This window comes from Harpia harpyja, chromosome Z (assembly GCF_026419915.1).
Source record: "Harpia harpyja isolate bHarHar1 chromosome Z, bHarHar1 primary haplotype, whole genome shotgun sequence".
NCBI classification, from domain to species: Eukaryota; Metazoa; Chordata; class Aves; order Accipitriformes; family Accipitridae; genus Harpia; species Harpia harpyja.
Window position 1 is genome coordinate 96,892,524 of NC_068969.1, and position 26,281 is coordinate 96,918,804.

The following is a 26,281-nucleotide window of genomic DNA, read 5'->3' on the forward strand; positions in this document are numbered from 1 at the left end:
ATTTAGTGTTTGTTGCTGCCCTTTATCTAAGCATTCTTTATTGATACAAGTAAGATATACATGTATCAGCCAATACTCATTCATATGTGTCCTTTAATATTAGAAACTAAGTCTTGATATATTGAGTGTTGCATATGAAATCATGTAGAAACAGTGAAGTCTAGAAGAAATGTTACATCAGTAAACTGAACGTGTTCACACTACAATAAACAAAGGACAAAATTTGTTCAAAAACTTTTATTTACTATAAAGACAAAAAACACCAAAATAGGTACAAATTATACTATATAAAATTGGTTCAATGGGGTAAAAACTTTTAATTAAAATATCTTGATATATTTAAAATAACAAAGGATACAATGAAGCCAAATTTCTTAACCCAGAGATTTCTGTAAAATTTGTTTGCACAGTAAGGTGCTAATAGAAGTTAGCCCTTAAGCCCTGGAAGTCTTAGGAATCAGTCACATAGCAAATATAATTTCATTGTGAAAGTGAACTTTGGTAGAAGAAACTCTATAGGACACCTGAGGTAGTAGAAACTGGAATAAACAGCAGTAGACGTTATTTACAACTTAAGTACCAAATAACATTAAGAACACAAAAAAATAATTACACAATACAATTTTCAGTCCAGCTTTGATCCAAAGAAAATAAGAATATTACATCACATCTGCATTTTAAAAACACCACAATTACCAGCAAGCTGAGGGAAATGCAAACACACGCATTTGGACACCTAGAGGCAGTTTAAGTTTGAAATGTGGTAGGCATGGTGATCTACAAAGTAATACTGATTAGCTGAGGTTCATCAGTTTATACAGTTTGCATTTCCACCAGAAACAGTATTAATCTGACAACTGATCTTCCAGTACATGAATTGGCAAGAGTGCATCCTTTAAAGCTTGCACATAAGAAAGACTTGGAAACAATCTTACTAGAACAAGAAATTCTAAAGTGGTAAAAAAAAAAAAAAAAAAGTCAAGTACAAAACAGTTAGAGCTACCAAACTTCACATTTCGGTATTATTTTTTTAACTCTTCAAAGTCTGCCAGTCTTCCAAAACAAAGGAATGTAAAATTTCCAAAAGAAACACATTCACAACTAATGACACTGCTTTTTTTTTTTTATTAGTATGAGCACTATCATTCCTGTAAACTTATCTTTAAGATGTTTTACTTCCAATTTGTATTGTACATTTTTAATGTACTATAGCTTATTTAGTTTGTCCTGAGTCTTTGAAAATAACCAATTCTATTTCAGTCCAACAATGCAACTGGCTTCTGAAGAGTTAAAACATGAACAGTATTTTTTTCCAAATAAACACAATCAATATTTGATTTAAAAAGATCCCCTCTTAAAAAAGCAAAAGAAAAGCTGCCATTTTCCTTCAGAATTGCATGCATCAGAATCTAATAACCTGCCTTTAAAATAAATTTAAAAACCTGTTTTAAAAAAACACACCTGCTAAAAACCACAAGTTTTGCACTACAGGTGAAGCTTTACTTCACATTATACTTTATCTTGCTTTTCAAGTCCAAGTTTGTTTCTTGTTAAAATAAATACCTTTCTTATGGTAATATTTTTAGCATTTTCAAATTAAATTATCACTAATGGCTACAGTAAATAGATGATGTATGGCAGAAGGAAAACAGCACGTGAAAGTTATTATCAGTAGAGAATGTGACCTCAGTTTTGTTAAACAAAAAATGAGATTTGCTCATAGTTGGCACCTGCTCCCACTGAAGTGTAAGGATGAATTCTCCCATAAACTTTAATGGGAGCTGGATTTGGAGCCTTTGACATGAAAATTCTCTACACAATTTCCCAGAAGAAACTGCTATAAGAAAAGAAGGCTCACCAACTTTTAGCATGATTCAGACTAAGTTGTTCTTTGCAGAACAATCTTGTTTTTTCTGTTTTGTTTTTTTAAATAACCTATACTATCAAAGCCTTCAACACTGCTTTGTTGAAGATAGCATTTTTTTTTCCAGATTTCCAGCAAATCTGTTTTTAAAACTCTTGTGTCAGCAAGATGTTCCATGACACTTATTGCATCTTTTTCTAAAGACTATTTTAAAAGATCACCTTTCCCTGAAAGTTAAAAATACAATGAAAAAACCCTTTAATTTCAAAAGAAATTACATGGCCAGCAGTAAATGCAGTGAACCACAACTGCCTGCTCTTACTTTAAGGAAGGCAAAATGTTTTTTTAAAGTATCCATCAATGTTTGGATTTGTTACTCAGAGAACTTTATGTAATTAAAATGGACAGATACAGAACTTCCTTTTAACCAGTGCTGAAAACTGACTAATTGCAGAATCCTCTGCTTACATCTACATGATGTGAAATGGAACAGTGAATGCTATATTAAAATAGATCCTGAGCCCCTCAGCTCCTAATATTGCTGAAAAAGTGCTCCAAATAAAATAAAAATCACTTATCTGCTAAATAATCATGCAGATTTAAGGAAAAATGCTTTTGTGTTCACATACAGCCAGATGTTTGAAAAGGCACAGTTTACTAATCTCTGCACAAATTGTGAAATGTTGCATACTGAGCTTAGGTAAAGATCTCGATTTGTCAATCACATACTTAGGTAGGGTCCTCCACTGGCCTTAAGTCCTTGATGTATCTATCATTAAGGCCAGCAGAACAATACAATTTGCTGTGCTTAACTGCACTGCAAGACAGTTATGGTATATTCAGTAGCATCTTCTTCAGTATATCAGCCTTATACATAAGTAGCTACCACGTAGTACGGAAGACTGGGTGTTTCAGCAGCTCCCTTGATGGGGGTCTGTCCTGAGGTTGAAGTTCTAAACATCGAAGAGTCACATCTTTCAAGCCAGGTGACAGATGTGTAGGGATTGATGGAGCAGTGGTTGCACTAGCAATCTGAACAAAGGGAAAATAACTTTTTAGAAGTCAGTGATTCTTAAGTCCCCTCTCCTACCCCAAACTCTTCCACAAGTTGATCATTTTCAGGCAATGAGTTCTATTTATGAGCTTTTCTCCACTTAGCGTATTTCCTACTGCAGTTTGAAGATTACATTACTGCTTCCATATTATAAAATGGGTCTTAAGTTGCCCTTATACCTATTGCCTTTCACAGTCTGCCTCTCTCCTTGCACTTTTCTTTAAATTTTCTTCTTACAGCAAGATTCTGCAGTGACCATCTGCTGAGCAGGCCACAAGAAAAGCTCTTATGCCATACATATGGGTATTCTTTAGTCTACTAGTTGCCATCACTGTTAACTGGCATAAGCCAACATGGAGATATATTAAGCTGAGTGATGTTACATTATGATACGTTAAGCTGGGTATGCTCTCTTGCATTTTCTTTGCTGTATTTCTGCTACTACCCCAAAGGGCAATCTTTCTCAGATAGACACAGATCAATCCCCACCAATTAATTTTGATCTTCTCTAGATCAGGTTAAGTGAGGTGATTGAGAACACTAGAGTGGCACCACCAGGTTCACAGACACAGAATCAAGACAATTACATCTCTTATCACAAGTGATTTGTACTTAATTAGAACGTATTTGAATACTGCTGTTGTAGTTCTGTTTAGTGGAAACACTTTCTTCACTCATGCTAGTGAAAATGCTAATAATCACTTTCTTCACTTGTGGCAGTATTTTCTTCATTCATGCCTACAGTTCAACTAAACTTTTAGAATTAAATATACCTGATTGATTTTAGTAAGAAATATGAATGCCAAAATGGATGTCCTAGAGAAGGAAGGGGCAATTTTTATATATAGCATGGCATAACGGTAAATATCTTTCAGCAAAATCTGAACGTGGAACGTCAGGTTTTTACCAAAGGACATTCCCCGCTCTGAAATATGAATACACACATAAATGTTTTATGGTAAAAAACAACTTCTTTTGCTCCCGTATTTTACAGGATTGTAAGAAAGAGTTCAAATCCCAGCCTTCTGCCTAGAGTCAAGATCAACAGTATTCCCACATTTTTTTTTGCCTGTTACACTAAGTATCTATATCTTACAAAAGAGCTTTTTCTGCATATTATTGTGTTGGTAGCTGTTTGGGGTTTTTTAACAAGCAAGTATAATTATGTTGATAGCAGTATTGATTTTGCACTAACAGCTCCAATATAAAGAAGAGCTATTGCAACAACCCCTACTACTTGTATACTTTTCTAAAATTCACATTGCTGTATATGAAATTAGTCAGCGTCTTTTGTAGCATATTGGTAGCAACAAAGCACCTCACCTTAAATATCAGAGCAAGATGATTGGAGTGTTTCTCTGCATTCCAGGGAGGTTTAGCACAAGCCATTTCTATAACAACACAGCCAACGCTCCACACATCACAGCTCCTACCATATTGCTGACCTCTCAGAACCTGAAGAGACAGACCAAAGCTCAGGTTATCCACTTCAAAGTCTCTTAATTCTAAGTAATTTAGATGCAAAAAATATCATCAACCAAATGCATTCTGATTAACATTTCAGGTTGAGAGAGTGATCAGTGGTGTAAATGCCATAAGATTTATACAGCTGTAGAGAGCTAGTAAATAAAATGCGTGATCAAGGGGCAAAGCAAGGTACCTTGCAATAGTAGCTTTTGACCAAATGGTCATCTGGGCCTTAGTAGCAATACTTATGATAGATAAAACTTGTAGCAAACTACCTAAACCAACTTAGACAGCGAGAACGAAATGTCATTATCATCATGTTGGAATCATTCCTATTCTTTAGAACAAATACATTTAAAACATATGTGAAGCATTTACAGCTATTTTCTGGGTTTTGGCTGTATGAATTAACTTAAAGAGCTCAAACAAACTTTTTGAAGTAACTTCCAAAATGGGTTTCTTACCTCCGGTGCCATAAATGCAATAGTTCCCAACAACTGTCCCTGAAACTCCCCAGCACCAGTTCCTTTTGATGCCAACCTGGCTGCAGCTCCAAAATCAGCAATTCTTAATCTATGACCTGTGCTGTCAATTAGCAAATTGGCACCTGTCAACAGCATAATAAAATTACTGCTAGTTGGCTTTCTATTAAAGGCAAAAGGATGAACAGACACTCTTCCTCACTCCATTTCGAAACTATAAATAGGTTGACGTTCCCCACCCCCAGTATAACGGAAATCTAAAAATCAAGGACGAAGTCTAATAATGTCACTTTTCTGTTATGCCTGAATGATACTGCACACAGCTTGAGGCTGTCTGAGAGATACAGAGAAGCAATCAAACTTTCAAAGTAGGACAAACACAGGGTTCTGGAACAATGCCTGGAGATGGAATAATGAATGAAAATGGTGACCTAAAATCCTGGAGGTTTTCATTGCTTGCAGCTCCCTGTGAAATTTAAACTTACTTCATGCTTAAGCAACTCTGAGTTGTCTTGGAGTGAGTTACAGAGCAACTGAAAGTTCTATTTTAAGAAGAAATATTAAAGACAAATATTTGCAATTGCTATATTGCTACTTATCTGGATATCTCTCCAGTTCATGGACAGCTATAGTGACATTAAAGGGAAAAGTTTATTAAGACTGGTATTTCCCAATGAAGTCCACATTTTGCTCAAACACAGTACCACTGTATTTATGTTCAACTAGGATGAAGGAAGAAAACTCATCACAATATTCCTATACATTAGAAACCTGACGTCTTTATCTTGGCTTGTTCACAGATTTTACTATCATTTCAGTGTAAACATTTACATTAATTTAACTAGCAATCTTTAAAGCTATATGGCAACTTCATATTTTATTTGAACAAATTGAGAAAAACAATTTTTCTAAACTATTGGCATAGGTAGCAAACATCCCCAAGCACTGGATATGAACATTCTGATTAATTTCAGTAATTAAAAGTTCTTAAGAATGATCAGACAAACCCAATAGAAATACCACTCTTGAGATGGTATTCGAGAGAAGCAATAGGTCTCAAGCCAAAATAGATGCTGCTTTCTGAACATTCCTTTTTAAAAGACATTCTACGTAATTCTCACCTTTAACATCTCTATGGATTATCTGATTCTCATGGAGGTAAGAAAGGCCACGTAATAGTTGTTCTGTGTAATTAATAATAACTGATTCTTTGAAGGCTCCATATTTACTTAACAAATGAGCAACTGAACCCCCTAGAAGATAAAAAATGTATTTTATCAATGCTTATATTTTGTATTAGTAGAATGCAGCACTGCCTCCTAAAATTGGAACTTGGTATTGGTATTCCTAATTTATAACTAGATTTCCCCTCCCCCCCAAACATTAAAAAGTTTCATAGGCAAAAAGTAATATACTTGGTTACTTAATTACTTTCTACCTGTAACTGTACACATTAAAGACATTCTCTTCATGCTTCCTCATAATTTTATACTTCCTTAAAAGAATGTACAAATACCTTAGTGTACAAAGTACTGTTGCTGAAAAAAATACACATATTTATCCACGTTTCACATTAACGTTTAAGCAGCAGAACACTAGCTTGCCTTGGGGCAAAAGATACACGCAGCCTCCAGTAAGCGTTCCCTCTGAGGATCTCAATTTACTTTTGTTACCATCCAAGTACCAATACATACAAGCAAGCAGACAAGCAAGGAAAAGCAGTATCTTCCTCTGTTTTCCACAACTAGTATATAGATCCTCAAGATTTTGGATTTCTGTTGTGCCTTTCAAAGTATTCTAATATAACTTGGGCTTGAATGAGAATCACAGAAGCAGAGAATCATTTCGGTTGGAAAAGACCTTCAAGATCATCGAGTCCAACCATTAACCATGCCCCCTAAACCATGCCCTGGAGTACCCTGTCCACTCGCTTTTTTAATACCTCCAGGGATGGTGAATCAACAACTTCCCTGGGCAGCCCATTCCAATGTTTGACAACACTCTCAGTAAAAAACTTTTTCCTAATATCTAACCTAAATCTCCCTTGCCTCAACTTGAGGCCATTTCCTCTTGTCCTATCTCCACACACCTGACAGAAGAGACCAACACCCTCCTCACTACAACCCCCTTTCAGGTAGTTGTAGAGAGCGATAAGGTCTCCCCTCAGCCTCCTTTTCTCCAGGCTAAACAACCCCAGTTCCCTCAGCCGCTCCTCATAAGACTTGTGCTCCAGGCCCCTCACCAACTTGGTTGCCCTTCTCTGGACACGCTCCAGCACCTCAATGCCTTTCCAGTAGTGAGGGGCCCAAAACTGAACACAGTACTCGAGGTGCGGCCTCACCAGTGCCGAGTACAGGGGAACAACCACCTCCCTGCTCCTGCTGGCCACACTATTTCTGATGCAGGCCAGGATGCCGTTGGCCTTCTTGGCCACCTGGGCACACTGCTGGCTCATATTCAGCCGGCTGTCAACCAGCACCCCCAGGTCTTTGTCTGCCAGGCAGCTTTCCAGCCACTCTTCCCCAATCCTGTAGCACTGCATGGGGTTGCCGTGACTGAAGTGCAGGACCCGGCACTTGGCCTTGTTAAACTTCATACAATTGGCCTCAGCCCATCAATCCAGCCTGTCCAGATCTCTTTGTAGAGCCTCCCTACTGACATTTCATTACCTAAATAATATTGTTTCAGAAAAATTATAATTTAAAAAAGTTAAAACACCCTTAGTTTTGAGAAAATATTTCCTACACTACTGCTTGTAATAACACATACTTGGGCTTTGCTTGTTAGCACTCTGGTATTGCTAAGCAGTTTCTGCCAAAGAACGTAAGTTAAAGTGCAATGCTTTCTTTTATACAAAATAAGAATGTATAAAACACCAAATCTAGTCTTGATAACTGGATGGCAACAACATATAATCCCATTCATAAAATTAATAAAGCTCCTTCTTAAAAAAAGGATATAGACTTTCTTGTCCCTGCTGTATAGAATAATGAAAAGATTTCACTATTTGTTACTAAATTACCACTCAACACATTTACGATTTGAACATGTTTTTCCTGAAGTATCCTGCTTACTACCTACTATTAGACATTTACTTTAAGTTCTTAAATGCCTTTGCACGTCACCTTGCACAACTTTTATGAAAACGCTTGGGACAAAAACAAGTGACAGGTATTCCAAACTTTCTAGCAAAGTTATTTTTAATAATAACTTAAAGTTACACAGATACACTGAAAATGCAACAGTGTGATGTATTTCCAAGTGAAGTGCCTGTGTCAAGTTTCTAACTCCTCAATTAGATTCAGAAATTGAGGAAAAAGTAGTAGAATTTTTATTCAGGGCTTCCAACTGCTTTAACTGTATGACAGATTAGGTATGGAAAATTCCAAATAAAAAAAAAAAGGATGCACCAGTAAGAATATGACCACTTAAAACTGTTCTGTAAGTAGACCCTTATACTGGTTACCAACAGGAATGAAAACACAAATTTGCAAACTGAAGTGATGCAAAATGCAGTATGAAACTACATAGTTCAAGACACAACTGATACTTCAATTTTCTTTGGTGTAGTAATTGTTTACCTGCCATCCATTCAATAAAGAGGTTATAGTTGCTCTTCTCACATGTAGCACCCAACATTCGAATAATATTAGGATGGTTCAGATGACTCATCATCCTTATTTCTTCTCTCAGTGCTTCAACTACCTCTTCTTGCTCAGATGATGTGTTCCTGACATATGTCACCTGTTTTGAAATATGTTATTCAGACTTACATAATTACCAGTGCCATAACCTCCCTTTTAGTACAGTAACAAGAATGGATGGTTTTCCATCCCTTTTCACCATCTGGAAATAGCAAGTATTCTTTTATCTCAAGCCCCTTCAGCTGAGAACATACCTCCCTGTTAGACAGTCATAGAAAATTAAGAGTGATCTTCTGGGGAAATACCAACAAAAATCTCTCCCAGTATGGAGTGGGGAAACTCCCCTCTTCACTCTCCTGCTTAAACTAGGATTTTTTTTTTTTTCCTTTTTCAGATGTTGAAGAAAAGGAAGTAAGATAAGGCCTGAAATGGGATTATGACAGTGTTGTTATTTGTAAGAGTTTTACCAGTTTAACCATACTATCTGTTTCATAACTAAACCTCTTATCCCAGAAATTTGATGGGGGTTGGGGGACAGGGAAAGCATATCAGAAGTCCCGTAATGGAACTGGAGCCAAGCCCAGCTCTGACCCATAGTAAATCTCAAATAATGGTATGCTGCAGAGAATTTCCCCTGGGCATCAGAATCATCAGTATCATCTCTCCAGGAGGAGCCTCAAGGACTACATGGACAGTCCTATCCTACTCCTTCACAAGTAAGACAGTTTCAGAGGAGGAATAGCTGATGACAGGTATTCTTTCCCTGACGAAATGTTTCGAAATTGCTTAATTCCATAGGTATAAGTTCATTCTAGAATTAATAAGAAAATGTGGGGACTAAGATTCTCTCTATATTGGTATCACTGATCCAGACCTAGGGCACCTAAAGCGTGAAAGATTTACTCACATCTAGAACCTTCAAAAATCTTGAGTGAAGCATGTGCATTTGAGCCTGTTTTCTCAGTCATACTTCTGTATCTGTTAATTTAAATATTAAAAATACTTGGCTCAAAGCTGGCTGTTGGATCAGAGGAAACAAGCATTAAACTACATTTCCTCCACTTAAACTGTTTTAGGAAAAAAAGTCTTGACAAGTAAGGGGAAACTACTTTTAACAGCTCCCTTGCAAAGAGGGCAGTAAGTTGGAATCAAGAGATCTGGGCTCCATTCCTAACTGTCACTGTTTTATGAACGTGATAAAAGTAAAAATGCATTTGAAGAACTATGAAAGAAAATGGGCATATAAAAAAAAAATTACAGGTTAGGGTTTTTTTTTCATTTTAAGAAGTGAAAAAAAACCTGAAAATGTTATGTTAATACCATGCACATATCGACTTTTTATTATGTATTATGTGAGAACACATGACAGGGAGCAGAGGAAGCAAGGAATACAAGAAGTCTGTGAGGACAGAGAGCTTTTATATTTAATATTCCAAAGAAATATTGAAGAACAAGCACAATATATTCAAGAAAGTGAAGTATTTGAAGTATTTACCTGTTTTACAGCCATTAATGTCCCTGTTCCTACATCTTGAGCTTGGTAACAGGACGAGAAAGCTCCAAGACCAATTTGCTGACCTTTAAGCCATTCTGCATCTTCTCTATAATGGTGTTTTGCTTTGGTATGTCCAGGCAGGGTTTCTGGTGTCTGCAAATTGAATTCCAAATCAATTCCATGTTTACTAGCATGCATCTAAAATGTAGACATTCTGGAAGGTTATGAAATATCCAAGCTTATATGCTTCTTCTCTCCCTTACAGTTCTTTGTACTGCATGTTGTACATGTTTCAGCTGAGACCAGAACACCAGTGTATTCCATAATCAGCATACTCCTACTGTATGCAAGAACAGAGAGCCTCCTCTATGTTACTAGCTGAAGGTGAAAGGCAAGATTTAAGGACACAAACAGGAGCAAGCCTTTTTTTCTATTCCTGATCTCACGTCTAATTAAGGTTTTAGTTAGCACCTATAGTAAACACGACCAAAATCATGTTATTTTCTACTTAATTTATTGCTCCCATTTTATGCTTCACATGTTGTTACCTCATGCAAAGGACCACAAAGAAAATACTCCTTTCTCTATTCTTATTTCTTGTGCTTTTGTCTACTTGCAAACAAGCATCTTTCTTGTGACTTCTAAAGTATCTCACATCTCTCTCAAGATGTGCTGACAACAAGATCTCTTACAACTCTGCCTTTTCTTTCAGAAACTAGTTTGGTTTTGTACAATTGCCTTCAAAGTAAATCAGTACAGACTCAGTACAGTTCTACTCCTGCTTAAAACCTTTGTCCTCATTTCCTGGTTTCCCCACTTTTACACCTCCTTCTTTGCCATTTTAAAAGTTGGTACATGACATGATGTTTCTCTTCCAAATACCTTCTCTAAGCTTGTTAATAACCACGGAAGAATTCTGTCAGCACCCTCAACTGGCAGACTGTTTATACTCCAACTCCTACGAGAGGGTATTGGGTATCTTTATGTTTTATATAACTTTGGAAATATAACAGCACTGCTTTATAAATTCAGTGAACGTCAGTTGAGACTTATGCTAAATTCTCATACGTATACTCACATCCTGCTGAATGATTATGATATCTTCACCATTTTCAACCTGTAGCTGGGGAATTATTGGCAGGGCATCTTGAGATGCTGACATTGCCATAGCAATAGCCAAAGCTTCCTCCTCTTCAGCTTCCATCTTTTCCTTGCATTTTTGATTATGATTTACATCATCTTTGTAAGTATCATCATTTTCTGCCCGCTCAGGAGAAAGAACTGCAACTTCAGACTTGAATGTAACTGTGCCATCACTTGTTGGCATAGAGGCCTCCAGTAGGTCCTCAATACTGGAATTGAGCTCTGCATTAGCATCCAATCGGCATTTTTCATCTACTGGTGTGAACACTGTCTCTTCACTTGGTATAACTGCACTGCTACTACTACTACTGTTGCCGTCACACTGCGAAATATCATTCAGGTCAAGTGTCATACTGTTTTTTAAGGTTTCTCCCTGCTTGTTCACATCACTGGGGGTGGGTCGTGATGGCTTTGGCCTGTGTATGTGACTGGATGGCAATGGCCTGGCTTGGGTAAAAACTGGAGAAAGTTTCTCTGGTTCTTTATTTTCAGAACAGTTTCTTTGAAACTGCAGAGAAAGTTTCTGCTGTGTTTGAGGAGAAGGTGAGGGGATTTTGCAGGGAACAAATCCCTGAGGTCTGAGTTTAGAGACATCTGTTACAGTTCCTGCTGGTACAGATGGGCTTGAAGGAGACACAAGTGTTGGGAATAGTGACTGGGAATGACTGGATGAGGGAGAAGAGTTCAAACACTGACTGTGGGGTTTTCCTTTTGTTTGAATGGCTGGCTTTGGTTGCTCAGTGGTTACTGATGAAACAGGAAGTCCCACAGCAAGGCCAGCCAGTGTCTCAGAAATGTCCTCTGGCCTGGCACTCAGTTTTTTGTCACTTAAACCTTTCCCACTTTTCCCTGATAACTGGACAGTATTGTTAGGAGTATTACTTTCTGTAGCTTCTGGAGAGTTATCTGGTACAGGTAGCTGCAAAAAGTCTTCATGTTGACACTCCCCAGAGTGCATTTCTTCCATGCCTAGCTGGATGGCTTCTGCAATTTCCATTTCATCTGCTATTGCCATCAGACGTCGACGCATCCTTGCATAATGAGTTGAGCTTGTCACACTCAACATTTCTAACAGCTTTACAAAAACATGGGGCACTCTTGCCACCATTCTTGCTGCGCTCAAAAATACTCTCCGCGATAGTTTACCAACCATTGAGTGGGAATTGTCAATTGACTGCAAGGCGAAAGTTAAGAGGGAGAGAAGTTTCTTATACCTAAAAAAAAGAAAAGAGATGTTTTATACACTGAGATACTCTAGGTAACTAGTGCCAAGAAAGCCATTTCAAGACAATGTATTTAGCTGTCAGTTCTGCAGTAGAAAGGACACTTATTGCTGCACTGGTGCTTCAAAATTCATTCACAGGTCAAAAGTTTTTAAAAAAGGCAACCATTTACTCTGTAAAGCAAGCACACTTTTGCATATACATATATACTACTTGTTTACTGGAATTAGAACAACTTTTTTTTAAGAAATCACCAACACCACATTCAACTACAAAGAGTAATAGTCACAAAGTGTAAGCAAGTACCTGTCTACTATGGTATCAGCCTGTGAAACATCTCCACAGATAATGTGGGGATAAAATTCACCAGGAAATTCCAACAGAAGTCTGTCTATTAGACAAAGTCGCCCCAGTAGTGCTTGCCAGTTGCTAGATTCAGTTTGGGTTCCCAGAATACAATTTAAGACATAATCAACACCACCAATACCAATGGACCCTATAAAAAAATTGATAAAATAAGGATTAGGTATGTTCACCATCTAAATTCTGATCTAAATAAAGATCGGAAATGTATCATACAGGAATACACATTGCGTGCCCAAATTACCCCCCTCCCAAATTGCTAAGAGCAATACTGTTCCCTTTGCCATGCTAATATTGGATAAATCCTGTATTAAATTTAAAATACTTCAGTATATTTGTTTGTAATTATAATTCAATTATATATGAAGAGCTATTATTACCAGATTTAAGTATTTCTCTCCCAACTGCCAGCTCGCCCGCTTGGCCTTTACACATCTCCAATAGCGTTGAGACTGAAAGTTGACTTGTTCGACTATAAGAAATTAAAACCAAAAAATAACTCTTTTAGCAGATGCTTTCAAGGAAAAACATCCTAATCATTATATTTCAATAATCATTAGCTTGGAATTGTGTGTGGAAAATTTCATATCACTTTATTCCAATACATTTCTATAATCCTCTATCTGTAAGCTACCAATAGTTGTGACATGTTTTACAAGGATACTTCCAGAAATGTCATGTCTATCACTAATAAATAAACAAAACCCCCAATAGGACTTCATTCTCTTGCAACAACAGGCCAAATCCAGGAATTCAGCAACACAAGGAGCAGTTCTATTTCACTTATTCCTTTAACTTTAGATATTCTACTGCTAGACTATTGCTGGGGCATCTCTAGCTGCAGTTTCAGAAGAAATGCTGCTTAGGAACTAAACCTAAAGAGACAAAAAATAAGCTGGTGAACTTCTGCATCGAATTTACAGTACAGATGAAGAAATGGTTGGTCTGGCAGAACAAACAGGGTAGCTTGGGATGGGAAGACAAGGCCTACTCAAGCCAGAAATGCCAAGGGAATTCACTCAGAATAGCCATCTCCTAACATCACACTGTGAAATAAAAAGTAGAAGTGTTACATTAACACTTCATGGCACAGATGTACAACAGCTTTTATTGAAGTAGGAAACATACATGATTGGTACTTGCTGACTGCTTAAAGGTGAGTCCTGAGAATTAGACTAAAGCAATATCAACTGAGATGGAGGGGATAGTTGATGACTGCACCCAACATGCTCTTTTATTTTAAGAGGGGGGGGAAAAAGGCCTTGTAAAAGCAAAGTATCATTTAAGATCTCTAAGAGTTGGAAAAATAAAATCAAGTGCCTTCAAAACCCACATCTTTCAAGCTTTCAAGTTTGCTGGTAGCAATTAGACTTTAAAAAAAACACGATAAATTTATACTTATGATCCACACATTTTATTTCACCACCAACTATAAATGGTCTCCTAGTTCCACATAAATAGCAACAAATGAAGCTTCAAGACATTTTAGTAACAATCCAAAATAAATTTGAAGTTCATGAGACACCATACCTGTTGGCATCTGCACATTTAACTAATATCGTCTCTACAACTGGCTTGAGAAGTCGCTGTAGTTTAGCCCTCTCTGCCAAAGTATGACAGGGAGTATATACCAGCATGGCTCTTAAAGTTTTCTAAGAGAAAGGAAGAAAGCAATACATACAAAATTGAATTAGCTACACGTTTAAAAAAATTTTTTTTTTAGAGAGTTGTAAATTGTTTTACATAAATGGTGTTCAAAGCATCAGTGAAATGTTCAAAGAATAAATAGCTTACTACATATCACTGTTAGAATTAGTCATGTATTCTTTGAGATTGGAAAGAACCTAGTCATAGAAGTAGTGTTAATACGTAGCACTGTAGCAAGCATTTCCTTATATTTGGCCAGTGGAGCCATGCCATTCCACTCTTGCCGAGGATTTTGTTCATCCTGCTTTCAGATGATGGTTAAAAGTTAAGCCATCAGTGGTGCTCAACAACAATTACTAGGATTCCTGACTTCACGTATCTCCTCCCTTTCCCTCCCCTTCAAAAATGAAGCAACTATGAAATTACTAGAATACAATGAGTAAACAACTACTTACTAAAGCAGCAACATACACTTTGTAGACAGGGTCGGCACAGACCATGGACAGCACACTGCAGCAGGATTCCACCACCAGGTCTCCTGAGATACTGGTCTGAGATGACCCACTAGCTGCTCCCAGAGCTCCAGCACTTGTGTTGTTTCCATTGCTACTTCCAGAATTTCCAGTGCTTTCACCATTAGCTAGTAATAGAGCACCACTAACATCATGGGAAAGACGTCTAAGTGCCATCTCTCGTATATTCCAGTTCCGAGAAAACAAGCAGCCAACTAACTCCATTCCAAATACCTGCCAAGGAAAAAGCAATGTTACAGAAATTAAACTGAATAATACTGCAACTTAAGTACCTAAGAAGAAAAATCAAAAAGAGCAAAGAAATGTTTCTGGTGAAAAATCACCTTAAGAAGTCTGACAGCAAAAATGTGTCAGAAGGTACAGTGTCTTAAAAAAAGATTCTGTGATAGAAATGAAACATCATAAACGATAAGTCATTGGTTCTCCAAAAACCCTGTTAAGAGAAGTGGGAGGATGACTGTGTGGATGGTTTCATTCACTTTGAATTTTAATTATTCAGTATGGAGTTTATTTCTAGACATTGATATAAGCAACCCTGAAACCAAGGTCCAGCTATACCAGACAAAAAATTACAGCAGAAATACAGGCAATATAAGTTCTCCCACTTTTAACTGCGTGACCCCTGCTCCACTGAACCCACCTCTAGACACTAGAGGTTATTTAGGTCATTTGGCTCCTGCAACACAACTCAGGTAACAATAAGTGCCAACTGTATTTATGTGATACTTGCAAAACCAAAACTAGAGTTAAGAATACTACATTTTATTACATGGACCTTTAACACAAGGCCTGAGGTGAAGTCCAAAACTGAAACCCCAGTTAAAACAGGACTGGAAAAACCTTCTCTTCAGATGCAAGTTAAACATAATTCTTTCCAGTTAGGATCAATCATAAAGCTGATGGGATTCAGAATAGATTTTTGAACTGTTGACCTGACAAATGTAGAAGAACAGTTCAAAATCAGTTTTTACCTTGAAGCTTCTTTTACAAAGTAAAATTACCTGAATCCATGGCTCAGCTAAATCTTTATAGGCAGAAGGGATCTGTTGGACCCCATAATGAGTAAGGTTAAAATTGCTATCTTGGGTTCTTCTCTGTGATCCAGCTGTAGATTGCTGCTGAGTTTGTTGCTGAACCACACGCAGAACAGAAGAATCCACAGGGCTTGGCAATTCATGACTGCAGATTACAACAAACAACATGGATTAACAAATGAAACATTTCCTAGAGTAAATACTTCAGCATATTTAGGAACATCAACTAAGGATCCAGAAACAGATAGTTTCTTATACACAGACTGAATCCTTACCTATAGAAATCATGAGATCTCCATTTAGATCTACAAAGAGGACAGATAAGTGGCTCTCTGTTTCTTCTGCATTCTTCTGCCCCTGGAACACAGGAACAGGATAATACGTACTTCAGTTTTACAGTGTATAAAACCAGAAGATGGCATTACTATTTCTAAGTCTTACTGAAGAATGTTAGTTTCAGGATAAACACTTCTGAACTGAGCCATTTGCAGCAGCCTGATAAATATGGGCATTTAAACATTTTTTGCATGCAGAAGTGCTTCAGTTTAGCACTACAACTAATATTAAAAGTTATGAACTGAACTGCAGTTCCTTTTGTACTTCAAACATAGGCAATACTTTTTCAAAAGCATTAAAATATGGGAGATGGAATTTTATTTGTTAAAGCAAACTGTAATAATTTACATACTTTATTTAATGTGCTATGTAAGCATACTCCATAATTCACTACATAATCCTAGGTGATACCAGATGACTTTCATGCATTCTAATGACAAGTCACAGGGGACTAAAAGTCTGTTCCTAACCTTGCTCCAATTGGACATAATCTTTTCCCTCGGGTAAGAGAGGCTCAAACCTCTAGCCCTGCAGTTAACTTTTTTCTCAAAGCATCAAACTGCAAACTTGATTTGTGAATAACTGATAAAATAAGGCCTATCAATAGTACCCAAATGATACCAAACTCTCACAAAGAGCTGTGAGTCATCACTTAAGAGCAGGTTTCTGTTTTTTTCCTTTTAAAACAAACAAAAAACCCCAACAAAAACACACTAAGTTATAATATTTTTGCATATTTAGAGGCACCAGAACTTAACAAGATGAAGATGACAACGTACATATTGACATGCAGTGGTGGTGTAATTTGTTCCTACAGCCATCTTCACACACAGTTAGGCTCTCTTCATCCAGCATGCCTAACAAACAAATGGGGCACATCTGTTCTTCTTCATCCTTCATACTATAAAAATAGATATTTGTGATTGTAAAAGTGGCATATCAGAATTCAGAACAGGCTTTAACAGTGAAAAAAGATTACCCTCCAGTTTGGAACAGTCACTTCTGAATAACTATAGGCTATTCATGAATCATTCTCCTAAACCTTGGTCTGAATAAGTAAGCAACCAAATTTTTAGAAGCACTGAGTACAGAAAACACTTTGTTGAAAAGAAAGGGAAAGTCACAAAACACATGACATCTTTTTCAAACTAGGTCAGATACCAATTAGAGATTGAAAGGCCCAGCCTTTCAGGCACTTACATTTTTTTTTTTTCCCCCTAAGGCTTCTTTAAACAAACCAACCTTCACTTTTTTACTTATCATTTGGTTTTGAAAAACTAAGAAATCTTTATATTTTGAAAGCTACCCACATTTTTTTCCATTACACTCCTTCAGAGCATTGAGTCACAATGTAGTCTTTAGCCCATTACAGGAAACTGTAAATACTATTTGATGAACATATGTAAAACTCAAAAAATTAACAGAAGATAACAGCCACCCAATAATTTTCTGCCACTAACAGAAACAGATGCTATAGATTCACAGGAACACTAACATACCTACATGTCACATGTAGATTTTTAAAAAACCTTTTTCCCTGTTTTACATGTTTCTTCCATTTTATTTACCCCCATCTTAATTTTTAATTGGATATAACCAGAGGTTTAGCCAGAAAAATTATTCTGAACTTAAGTAACACGTAGTGAAAAACACAGATTTTAGTATTCTGTAATACTGTTTAAATGTGCAAAACTCTTATTCATAACAAAAATTTAAGTTATAGTCGGTGTGTGTCAAAGTTTGCAGGAACCCTGCATTTGTTCACCAAAAATATATTTTTAGAATAAAATTAATTTGTATGTACACTATTTCTATACACATATATTCACTTCTATTTCCTTGCAAATGGTTGACACTATTTTTTTCCTTGAAAAATCCACAAAAATAAGCTTACAATGAAAAATTCATTTCCACAGCATGTATAGAAACACAAGTATTAATTTAAAACTTGTTTTTGAAGAATTTTAGTAAACCTAAAATAATTGCAAGTCACAGTAATTATCAGCACTGAGTAAACTTTTATCTCAAATGAATCTGATGCTCACTGTTCTCCAACACTTATATCATGCAAGATTAGACTTGTACAAAACAGCAACTTATCTCATTGAACCAGTAATGCTAGGAACTAATCATCAGGTGTGCTGGCAAGCAACTGAAAAAGCTTTCATCCTGCAAAAAATGAAAACTAATGCAGCGAAGTTCACAATCCAGTGAAGCCAATTCTATGAAAAAAAAAAAATTTTCCTGCACAAGGTATCTATATTAAAGGAACTGACTTGCCAGATAAACACATAATCTACTCTAGAACTACTGAACTGCTTTGTTTATGCAATTTATTTACAGTAACACAATTTGGCAATTTGAAAAAAGTAGTAAAAGTTGATGGGAAATTAAGGTCACAAAATGTACATCAGAATTATAAACCTGTCTGAATACATTCATCTGACTATATGCTTATTATCACAAAGTAACATATCAAGGTACTCCTTAAGTTAGGTTTCACTTTACACAAAAGAAAGCTTCAGTTTAGGTTGCCTTCTGTGGTTTGACCTCTATAGGGGATGTCTAGTTCACTCACTAATGCATGCATGCACAAATCACTTGTTTAAAAAAATTAATAACTTTTCAAAATCAAGGAAAAGAACACGCAAAATCACTCAAATAGCAGAAGTCAGGGGGGTGGGAATCAAAGAATCAAACATCACTTAAAATTGGTAAATAAGGCATCGTTTAATATTGTATAAACTATGAAAATCATAATAGTTTAATAGCTCCCTTAAAATAATTTAATCACCCATTTTACATGAAATGTTTTTTTTAAATATATGCTTACTTATGTTTGTATATATGTATTTTTATATAAGTTTACACAAAGTGCATTTACCCCAAAATTTTTCAGCGTATTGGAGAAATGCTTGTGACGATGACAAAGTAGGACAAGAGAAAAACAAAAATCATGTTCCTTCATTTGTCAACATTTGCACAAGTGCTGTATTTGAACAAATGCACAGAAATAGGTTTCCAAAGTTAATACATGCTTCAGTCTTGCACTTACATTTCAAAAGTTTGTTTCCCAAATTCATAAAGACTCAAAAAAATTCTTTTCACAACTCCACTTAACATTTTTCAAACAGAAGTTACAAAGCAAATATGCCCACTTGGTGACTAATGTATGCTTGACTTGTTCGTTTGCAAATAGAGACTTAAAGTGGCTTGAAATGAAAGCAGCTTTGAACAAAAAGAATGTAGGTGATTCTAAACCTCCAAAATTAGAAGAAAACTACAGAATAAAGCTTTTAATTCCTTTAGAAAAATACTAACCTGTTTTCTGAACTAGATGTAGAAGTACTAGATGATGACAATGTATGAGAATTTGACATGCGTGAGACAAACTTCTGGATGGTGTTACGAGATGGAGCTTTGATCCTCGAGCTACGCCTACTGTGATATTTCTGGAACAAACTCTCAACCTAACATCAGAGAAAGATAGCAACAGACGTATTTATGCTATGAATAGCTTGTAATTAAAAGTAGTATTACTGAAGCTTAACCACTGCAAAAAAAAGGTCTGTTCACCTTCACAGTAATGCATTAGCAGTAGCAGCAGCAGCAGGAATTTTAGAGGTCTTACTAATAAACAGATCACATGAAACACTTTACAGCAAAAACTTATTTGCTTATTAAAAATAAACAACAGCTTTAAGTATACACACAATTATTTCTGAAGACCCTTGTTCTGTTTACCTTACAGGTAATTGGTGAGACAGATATACAAATTTGAGTAGAAAATCCAAGATTTGAATCACTCAGTAAACTACCGTTCTCTACTATTCTTTTAGTTACGTCTTTTATTTGCAGCTATGCAAATAAATAAATTAAAAAAATTTCAGTCTTGAGACTGAATTAAAGATATAATTAAAAACATATATTCTTGTTGCTTTGAAACAGTTTTCAGCATTTTTAAGATAAAGTCCTGAAGACTTTTACCTGGAGTGTATTTTAGATCTGCCATTAGATCTATTAGAAATCAATTACCTCGAAGTTTTTCAATGTTTTTCTCCAGAGCATTGGGTCCGAGGGTTCAAGTTGGAACACCCGCAGCATAACAAAGAGCAGATGAATACAGAATGTCCCACGGCCACAGCTACAAGTCTGCAAGGAAAAGTATATGCTAAGGCTTTACTGAATTGATAATTACATAGATAATGTTTTCACATTTAACTGCATCATAGGCGTAAATATCTTCTTATCTTCTTACATGGCCTTACAGAAAATGTGAATTCCCCAAATATTATTCAGGAATATATATGGAAAAGCAAATAATTATTACACCAGTTTTCAATTGACTTTTTTTCCCACTTTGAATTTTTTTTAAAATCAACTGAAGTTATTGCTATGCTTCATCCTAGAAGGCGTTTGTGCATATAATCATCGTATATCTAATAACATGACAGCAATCAAGCTTGAATGAGATGCTTCTGTTTACTCAAAAACCTAAATGTTCCCCAATGCAGCATCACATCAGTACTACGAAAGTCTATGAAAAGGACCTCACTATGGGTATTAATGAAATTATCACACCACTAAAGGAATTGTGTCATGTGCTTGTCATTTATATAGAGAGAGGAAATAAAGCATTTCAGAGTGAGAAACTAGGAAAACGATGTGGCCAAATTTTAGCCAAAAAAGATATGTAATTCAGAGCCACTTCTAGGAATGAGAAATAGACAGGACAACAGTAATTACTTCCAAACTAGAGTCTTTTTTCTTTTTTAAAGAGAAACTTTAGAGAAAACTAACATACTTGCTACATATTTGACAAAATACAAGCTGATCATTACATGAGCACAGATTAAAACTTTTAAACATTACTTAATAGAACCATTATCATGGGTTGGTGACTAACTTAATCTAATTTGGTTTTGAACAGTTTTCCAAGATTAACTATAAATTAATAAAAGCCACAGACAACACAAAAATGTTCTCTACCTGAGGCCCAATAAACACTCTGTATTTATTATCAGGGCTGTCTCCTCCAATTAAGAAAGAGTTGGGTCCTATCTGCTGCAGCAAGTACAGTCTGGCTCGCATAACTTTGTTGACACGACGATTTGTTTCCTCAGGGCTGTATGGAGAGAAGCCATCTGGAGATGGGGCTCGTCGAGGTGGTGTTATTCGTCCACTCTGAAACTACATAAGTGGTTCCATCATAAGGATTTCCAGGACAACAGTAAGTTTAATTAGGTGTTGGGGGGTTTTTTTGTCCCTCCAAATGACATAGAATAAGAGAGTCCCCACAGCCTGAAACTACTGCAACCTGCTTAGACTATATGCCTTTAAAAGAGTTACTTTTCTTCCATGTCCAGAACTCGAGGACAGAGAAAAACTGAAATTTTGTCTGACATTGACAGAAAAGGAGTCTTTTAAATTACTTCTATTTTCAAGTCTTCATTGGTTGCCTTACCATATTACTACTGAATTAGCAAGTATAATTCAACTGGAAGATAATCATAGACTTGTGACTCAATACAGGAAATTATTACATAAGGTTATAGTGCTAATATATTTCATAAATGAAGAAATCCTATGACTAGAGTTTACAAAAGGGAATATATGGTCAATGATGAACAAAAGTTTAAGAAATTCCAAAGAAAAGGAAAAAGGATACAGCTTCCTCTCCTTTGCACAATTAAAGCAACTTTCAGTTCAGGATGGTTCTGTTTTATTTTGTTTGCCCATGATAAAAATTCAGTGGCCCAAACCTTTCATTTAAATTCTTCACATTTCTAACATTATGAGATGCATTAATGGCTCTGTCCAACTTCAAATTTTCTGCTTTGACTTATATCCACTTTGAATTTTATGTTATGATGCAGGTTATAATTGACTACCTGTCAATCAATAAGTAAAAGGTAGCTTGAACTTCTAAGGTTTTTGATGTGAAAGTTTAATGTAAAACAAAGAAAAACAATCAAGTAAAAATGGATCAAAGGATAAATTAAATAGTTTGGTGGGTTGTTGTGGGTTTGGTTTGCATTGTTTTGGGGGGGGGGGTGTTTGTTTTTTTAACCTTTCAGTTTCTCTTGTCAAGAGGAAAGGAGCTGTGCTGCAGTGCTGTAACGTGTGATATTCGTGCCTAGTTCAGAGGAATGGCAGTACATATTTTAATTGATTTTGGAAACCTTGTTTAGAGCAATGGGACAATAAAATCAATTAGATCCTATTCTTACTCTAATTGCACTGTGAAGTTGTAGACAAGTCAACTGAAGCTTAACTGTGGATGAGCATTTTTGTAAACAAGCAAACCTGTTAGATGCTATTGCTCAAAACATTATACTCTTGACCTTCTTTAATGAAGGCAGTTACTATTGCTCAAAACATTCTATTCCAGATCTTCTCAAATGTAATGATAGAGATTTTAGTCTTCTAACAAGGCACATACCTAAATCTTCCCTTATCTGTACATAAAGATCAGTTCTGGAATAGAAAATCACAAATAGCATACCAGTAACAATTTTCTACAGGAATCATAATCCAGTCAACAATCGTATCCCCAGTGGAATATATCTGCCTGGAGAACTGACATGCAAAACTACAGGAAAACCACCAAACTACTAGCACCTCTTTGTGCAAATCAAGCTAAGGGAACATACATGTCTTCACGACTGAATATCTATATTTCTTCATTTATTTCCTAGAAATAAAAATTGAAAGCAGGACTGAATTAAAAAGAAAACACACACCTAAGAGTAGAGAATAAAAGTCCACACATGAGAATCGTAACATGAGATATGCTCTGCATATCTCACAAGTGATACCCTGTCACAAGCCCTTTGTATCAGCATCTTGCCCTGCACAGGGAGGATTAATTGCCTCTATAAGCAAAAGATTGCAGAGTATAGTCAAATTAAAAATTACATCACAGCTTGCAACTTACAGGCACTGGAGATACCCTTTTTCTTCTAACACCTGGTGATTCAGATTTAACCGTCCTAGAAGATGATGAAGAGGAGCTACTAGGAGAAGGACTACGTCTTCCTTTCTGTGTAGGTGAAGAAGCAGTGCTTTGTCCTTCAGCTTGAGGTTCTAGAGAGAGTTTGTTCATTTCCAATCCATCTCCTTTCCCAGGGATAGGTTTCACCACCTTGCAAGAATTAAAATTAAACCATGTGTTAGAATTACAAATTGATCATTTTACACTAAAGCAAAACAAATTAATCAAAACTTGTTTTGCTAGCATTATATAATTAAGCCATTATCCAGACATCTGAAGTTTGCATGTTCCCTAGGTTCTAATACTAACATCTAATAGGGGTTATTTAGTTAATCTATACGCAACACAAAAGCAAGAACCCTTTTTCCTGCCCATTTGTCCTGCTTATGTTAGTTGTGGCAGCAACTGATTTGATTCTCAAAGTACTTCTGTAATTGTCATTCATGATCTCAAAGGGCAGCAGTTCCCCCATTTAGATAGTAGCAGCCAAAAATTTTTTTATTTTTTTTTTACCAGACATTGTCTGATTATTAAGACCTATAATGTTGGATCCCTCTGCTATATACAGTAAGTATCACTTGAGAAATACCAGGGTTGCTATTTCTACAGCACAACACTTGTTGCAAAGTAAAAATTACATTAAACCTGGAGGCAATGCAGCAAAATTAAGGTGTGCTGCACCCTGTAAGAACCACACGTGGGTTTTCTTCCTGCCGTACAAGTGGAACAGCTACACTACATCTGGTATCTGAGCTAATCACTGTGTACAGTGCTGCGCTACAGGAATATACACATGTGCTCAAGCAGAGCGAGTACATACACTTCTAATACAGTGCTTTGTTGCATGAACACTGAATTTTGACCCTGAGGTACAGAATATTTCAAGACAACTTTCAGCTGCCTGCCTCTCAGACCCACATAACGCATGAGAATAGTAAGGCCCCTGGGAATCAAATTAAAAGCAGTCACAGCAGATTCAGTTTTAATTCTACATTTCTCCATGTCTTAGAGGCTTGACTCAAAGCTGGAAGAAGTTCCAAATAACACTTCAGATTAACAGAGCAGACCTCTCCTATAAAGTTCCAGAGGTCTCTCTGATTTAGGCAAAAAATGGAAGGGGTTTTCCTGCTCAGGGGAATAAGAGACATCCAGACTTGTGCCTTTCTACCTGATGATTTGGACTGCATCCACAAAGTCAAATGCTATTTTAAACTGAAGCGTTTAACTCATCCAACTGAAGCTATTCCACTTAGGCACTGCCTAACAGAAAAAAAATCTGCATTTACAGCCTTGGTCCAAGCACTGCTCATTTTACTTTAAGAAGTCAACATATTTAATGTATTGCAAACCTGAACTTTTCAGAAACCTTTGCTGCTATTTTTTTTAAATATACTGCTATCTGATTATGAAAGTGAACAGGATAATGAAGAATTATAAAAAGCAGTGCAGCCTTTTTTTTCTCTCCTGCTGATTACTGTAATGCTTTTTCTTTCCTGGACAGTCATAATGCAAATTCACAGGCCTATAGACAAGTTGCAGTTACCAGCTGCTAGTACTTGAAAACATTTAAAATGTAAAATGGGAGAATCTGGAGCGTCAGAAGGTGTATTAAACCCAGAAACCTCAAGGGAAGCGGGCTGAGCAGGGAAACAATTTCAAGCTATGCAGTAACCAAGATGCATTTAAAAATTTTTAGAGTAAGAACTGTTTGGGGTTATTTGATCCTTTGAGGTATTGCTTTTCTGGTGCACTTGTAAGTATTTTCAATGTTCTTTGCCATGACAGAAAGTTGCCAACAGAACCCTCTTATTTCTAGTCTTGAAAAGCTGTCCACAAACATTTGTTTACTGCATCAGAGGATCTCAGCTTTAAATCAGCACTCCCATCAAATGGTACATGGGAGTCACATCAAGCAACGCAACTACACGTACAGGTAACTAATGGCTATTAATTAACCAGTATTATACTGAATAGAATTCTAACTATGTTTAGTAAGTTTCATGTTTGATCCACCCACAATTTCTTAAAACCACTTCTGAACCATTTATACAAAAGTGTTACCGAAAAGGTTATAGAATACTCTGGCATCCAAAGTTTAGCAGAGTTGAGACCTGTGTGAAGGAGTTACTACTCAGCTTTGGTTTTTTTCTGCTTCTAGTAAGACTGCAGTTTGTTTTTTGATCTAGCAAAAATTCCATGCACTTCCATTACAATACATAGAAAACTTAACATTTTCAAACTATGGAAAAGCGAAGTCATGAAACCCCTAAGAATCAAGGGAGTACAAAGCACTATAGTGCAGTTTTGCACTCAAGTTCTTACCTAATGAACAGGAGCTACATTTGTTGTTGGCATTAGAGGGCAGTGTTGTCACAGTGTTATTTTATACAACACAAATCAGCCGCGCAGCTATATGCCTTTTTCTTAAAAATAAAGCTTAATAAATGTGTATATTTCAGAAAGTCAACCACAGTTTTCTGTTAAACAGCTCACAAAAAATGAACAGGAGGACCATAATTAATAGTATGCAGATTGTTAAGAAAAAGAGGTTTCTAATAGAAAGAAATTTAAGGGATTTTTATCTGTAATAGCTGTTACAGATACTGCCCTTCCATCAGTGCCACTTACCACAGGGCCTCTCCTGCTTCTTCTTTCCAGCCATTCATGCTTCCAGGCTGGCATACACGTTGCCTTGAGTTTCTCCCTGATCATGCGCTCTTCTGGGCGGTCATCCATCTTCTGCAACCCCCTGAGGGTTTCTTTATTCTCCATGTCACGACTACAGCAAAGAAAAAAAAAATAGTCATAAACACAATTAATTTTAGTTAAAGTATAATACCACAGCATTCTTAAACTTTGTGCCATCCTAGTCTCCCTCTCCTTACAACACAGCTGCTAAAACATTACTTCCAACTGACTGCAGCAAGCCTTTTAAGAGTTACGACTAATTCACTAGTCTGCCGTTTGCAGCACACCTGTTTAAAATGTGTACACTGCTTGTA

The 26,281-nt window shown here is 36.4% G+C and overlaps 1 protein-coding gene across 4 annotated transcripts in view; it reads right to left on the reverse strand.

Annotated features, from left to right (window-relative positions):
- Window positions 1–222: 222 nt before the first annotated feature.
- MAP3K1 (mitogen-activated protein kinase kinase kinase 1) overlaps window positions 223–26,281 on the reverse strand; it is a 65,060-nt gene continuing 39,001 nt past the window's right edge. For 3 of the 4 annotated variants that reach the window (XM_052777500.1, XM_052777498.1, XM_052777501.1), the window contains exons 2-20: window positions 25,908–26,058; window positions 23,223–23,429; window positions 21,275–21,475; window positions 20,321–20,437; window positions 19,607–19,755; window positions 17,065–17,186; window positions 16,225–16,306; window positions 15,917–16,094; window positions 14,838–15,128; window positions 14,266–14,387; window positions 13,116–13,207; window positions 12,679–12,868; window positions 11,085–12,363; window positions 10,007–10,159; window positions 8,449–8,611; window positions 5,989–6,120; window positions 4,850–4,992; window positions 4,242–4,373; window positions 223–2,896 (exon numbers count right to left, since the gene is read on the reverse strand). In XM_052777500.1, coding sequence (XP_052633460.1) covers window positions 2,747–2,896; window positions 4,242–4,373; window positions 4,850–4,992; window positions 5,989–6,120; window positions 8,449–8,611; window positions 10,007–10,159; window positions 11,085–12,363; window positions 12,679–12,868; window positions 13,116–13,207; window positions 14,266–14,387; window positions 14,838–15,128; window positions 15,917–16,094; window positions 16,225–16,306; window positions 17,065–17,186; window positions 19,607–19,755; window positions 20,321–20,437; window positions 21,275–21,475; window positions 23,223–23,429; window positions 25,908–26,058 — 4,054 coding nt within the window. In that variant the 3' untranslated portion in view covers window positions 223–2,746. Of the gene's footprint in view, window positions 2,897–4,241; window positions 4,374–4,849; window positions 5,494–5,988; window positions 6,121–8,448; window positions 8,612–10,006; window positions 10,160–11,084; window positions 12,364–12,678; window positions 12,869–13,115; window positions 13,208–14,265; window positions 14,388–14,837; window positions 15,129–15,916; window positions 16,095–16,224; window positions 16,307–17,064; window positions 17,187–19,606; window positions 19,756–20,320; window positions 20,438–21,274; window positions 21,476–23,222; window positions 23,430–25,907; window positions 26,059–26,281 lie in introns of those variants that run through there. The other variant, XM_052777499.1, reaches the window with a different exon arrangement.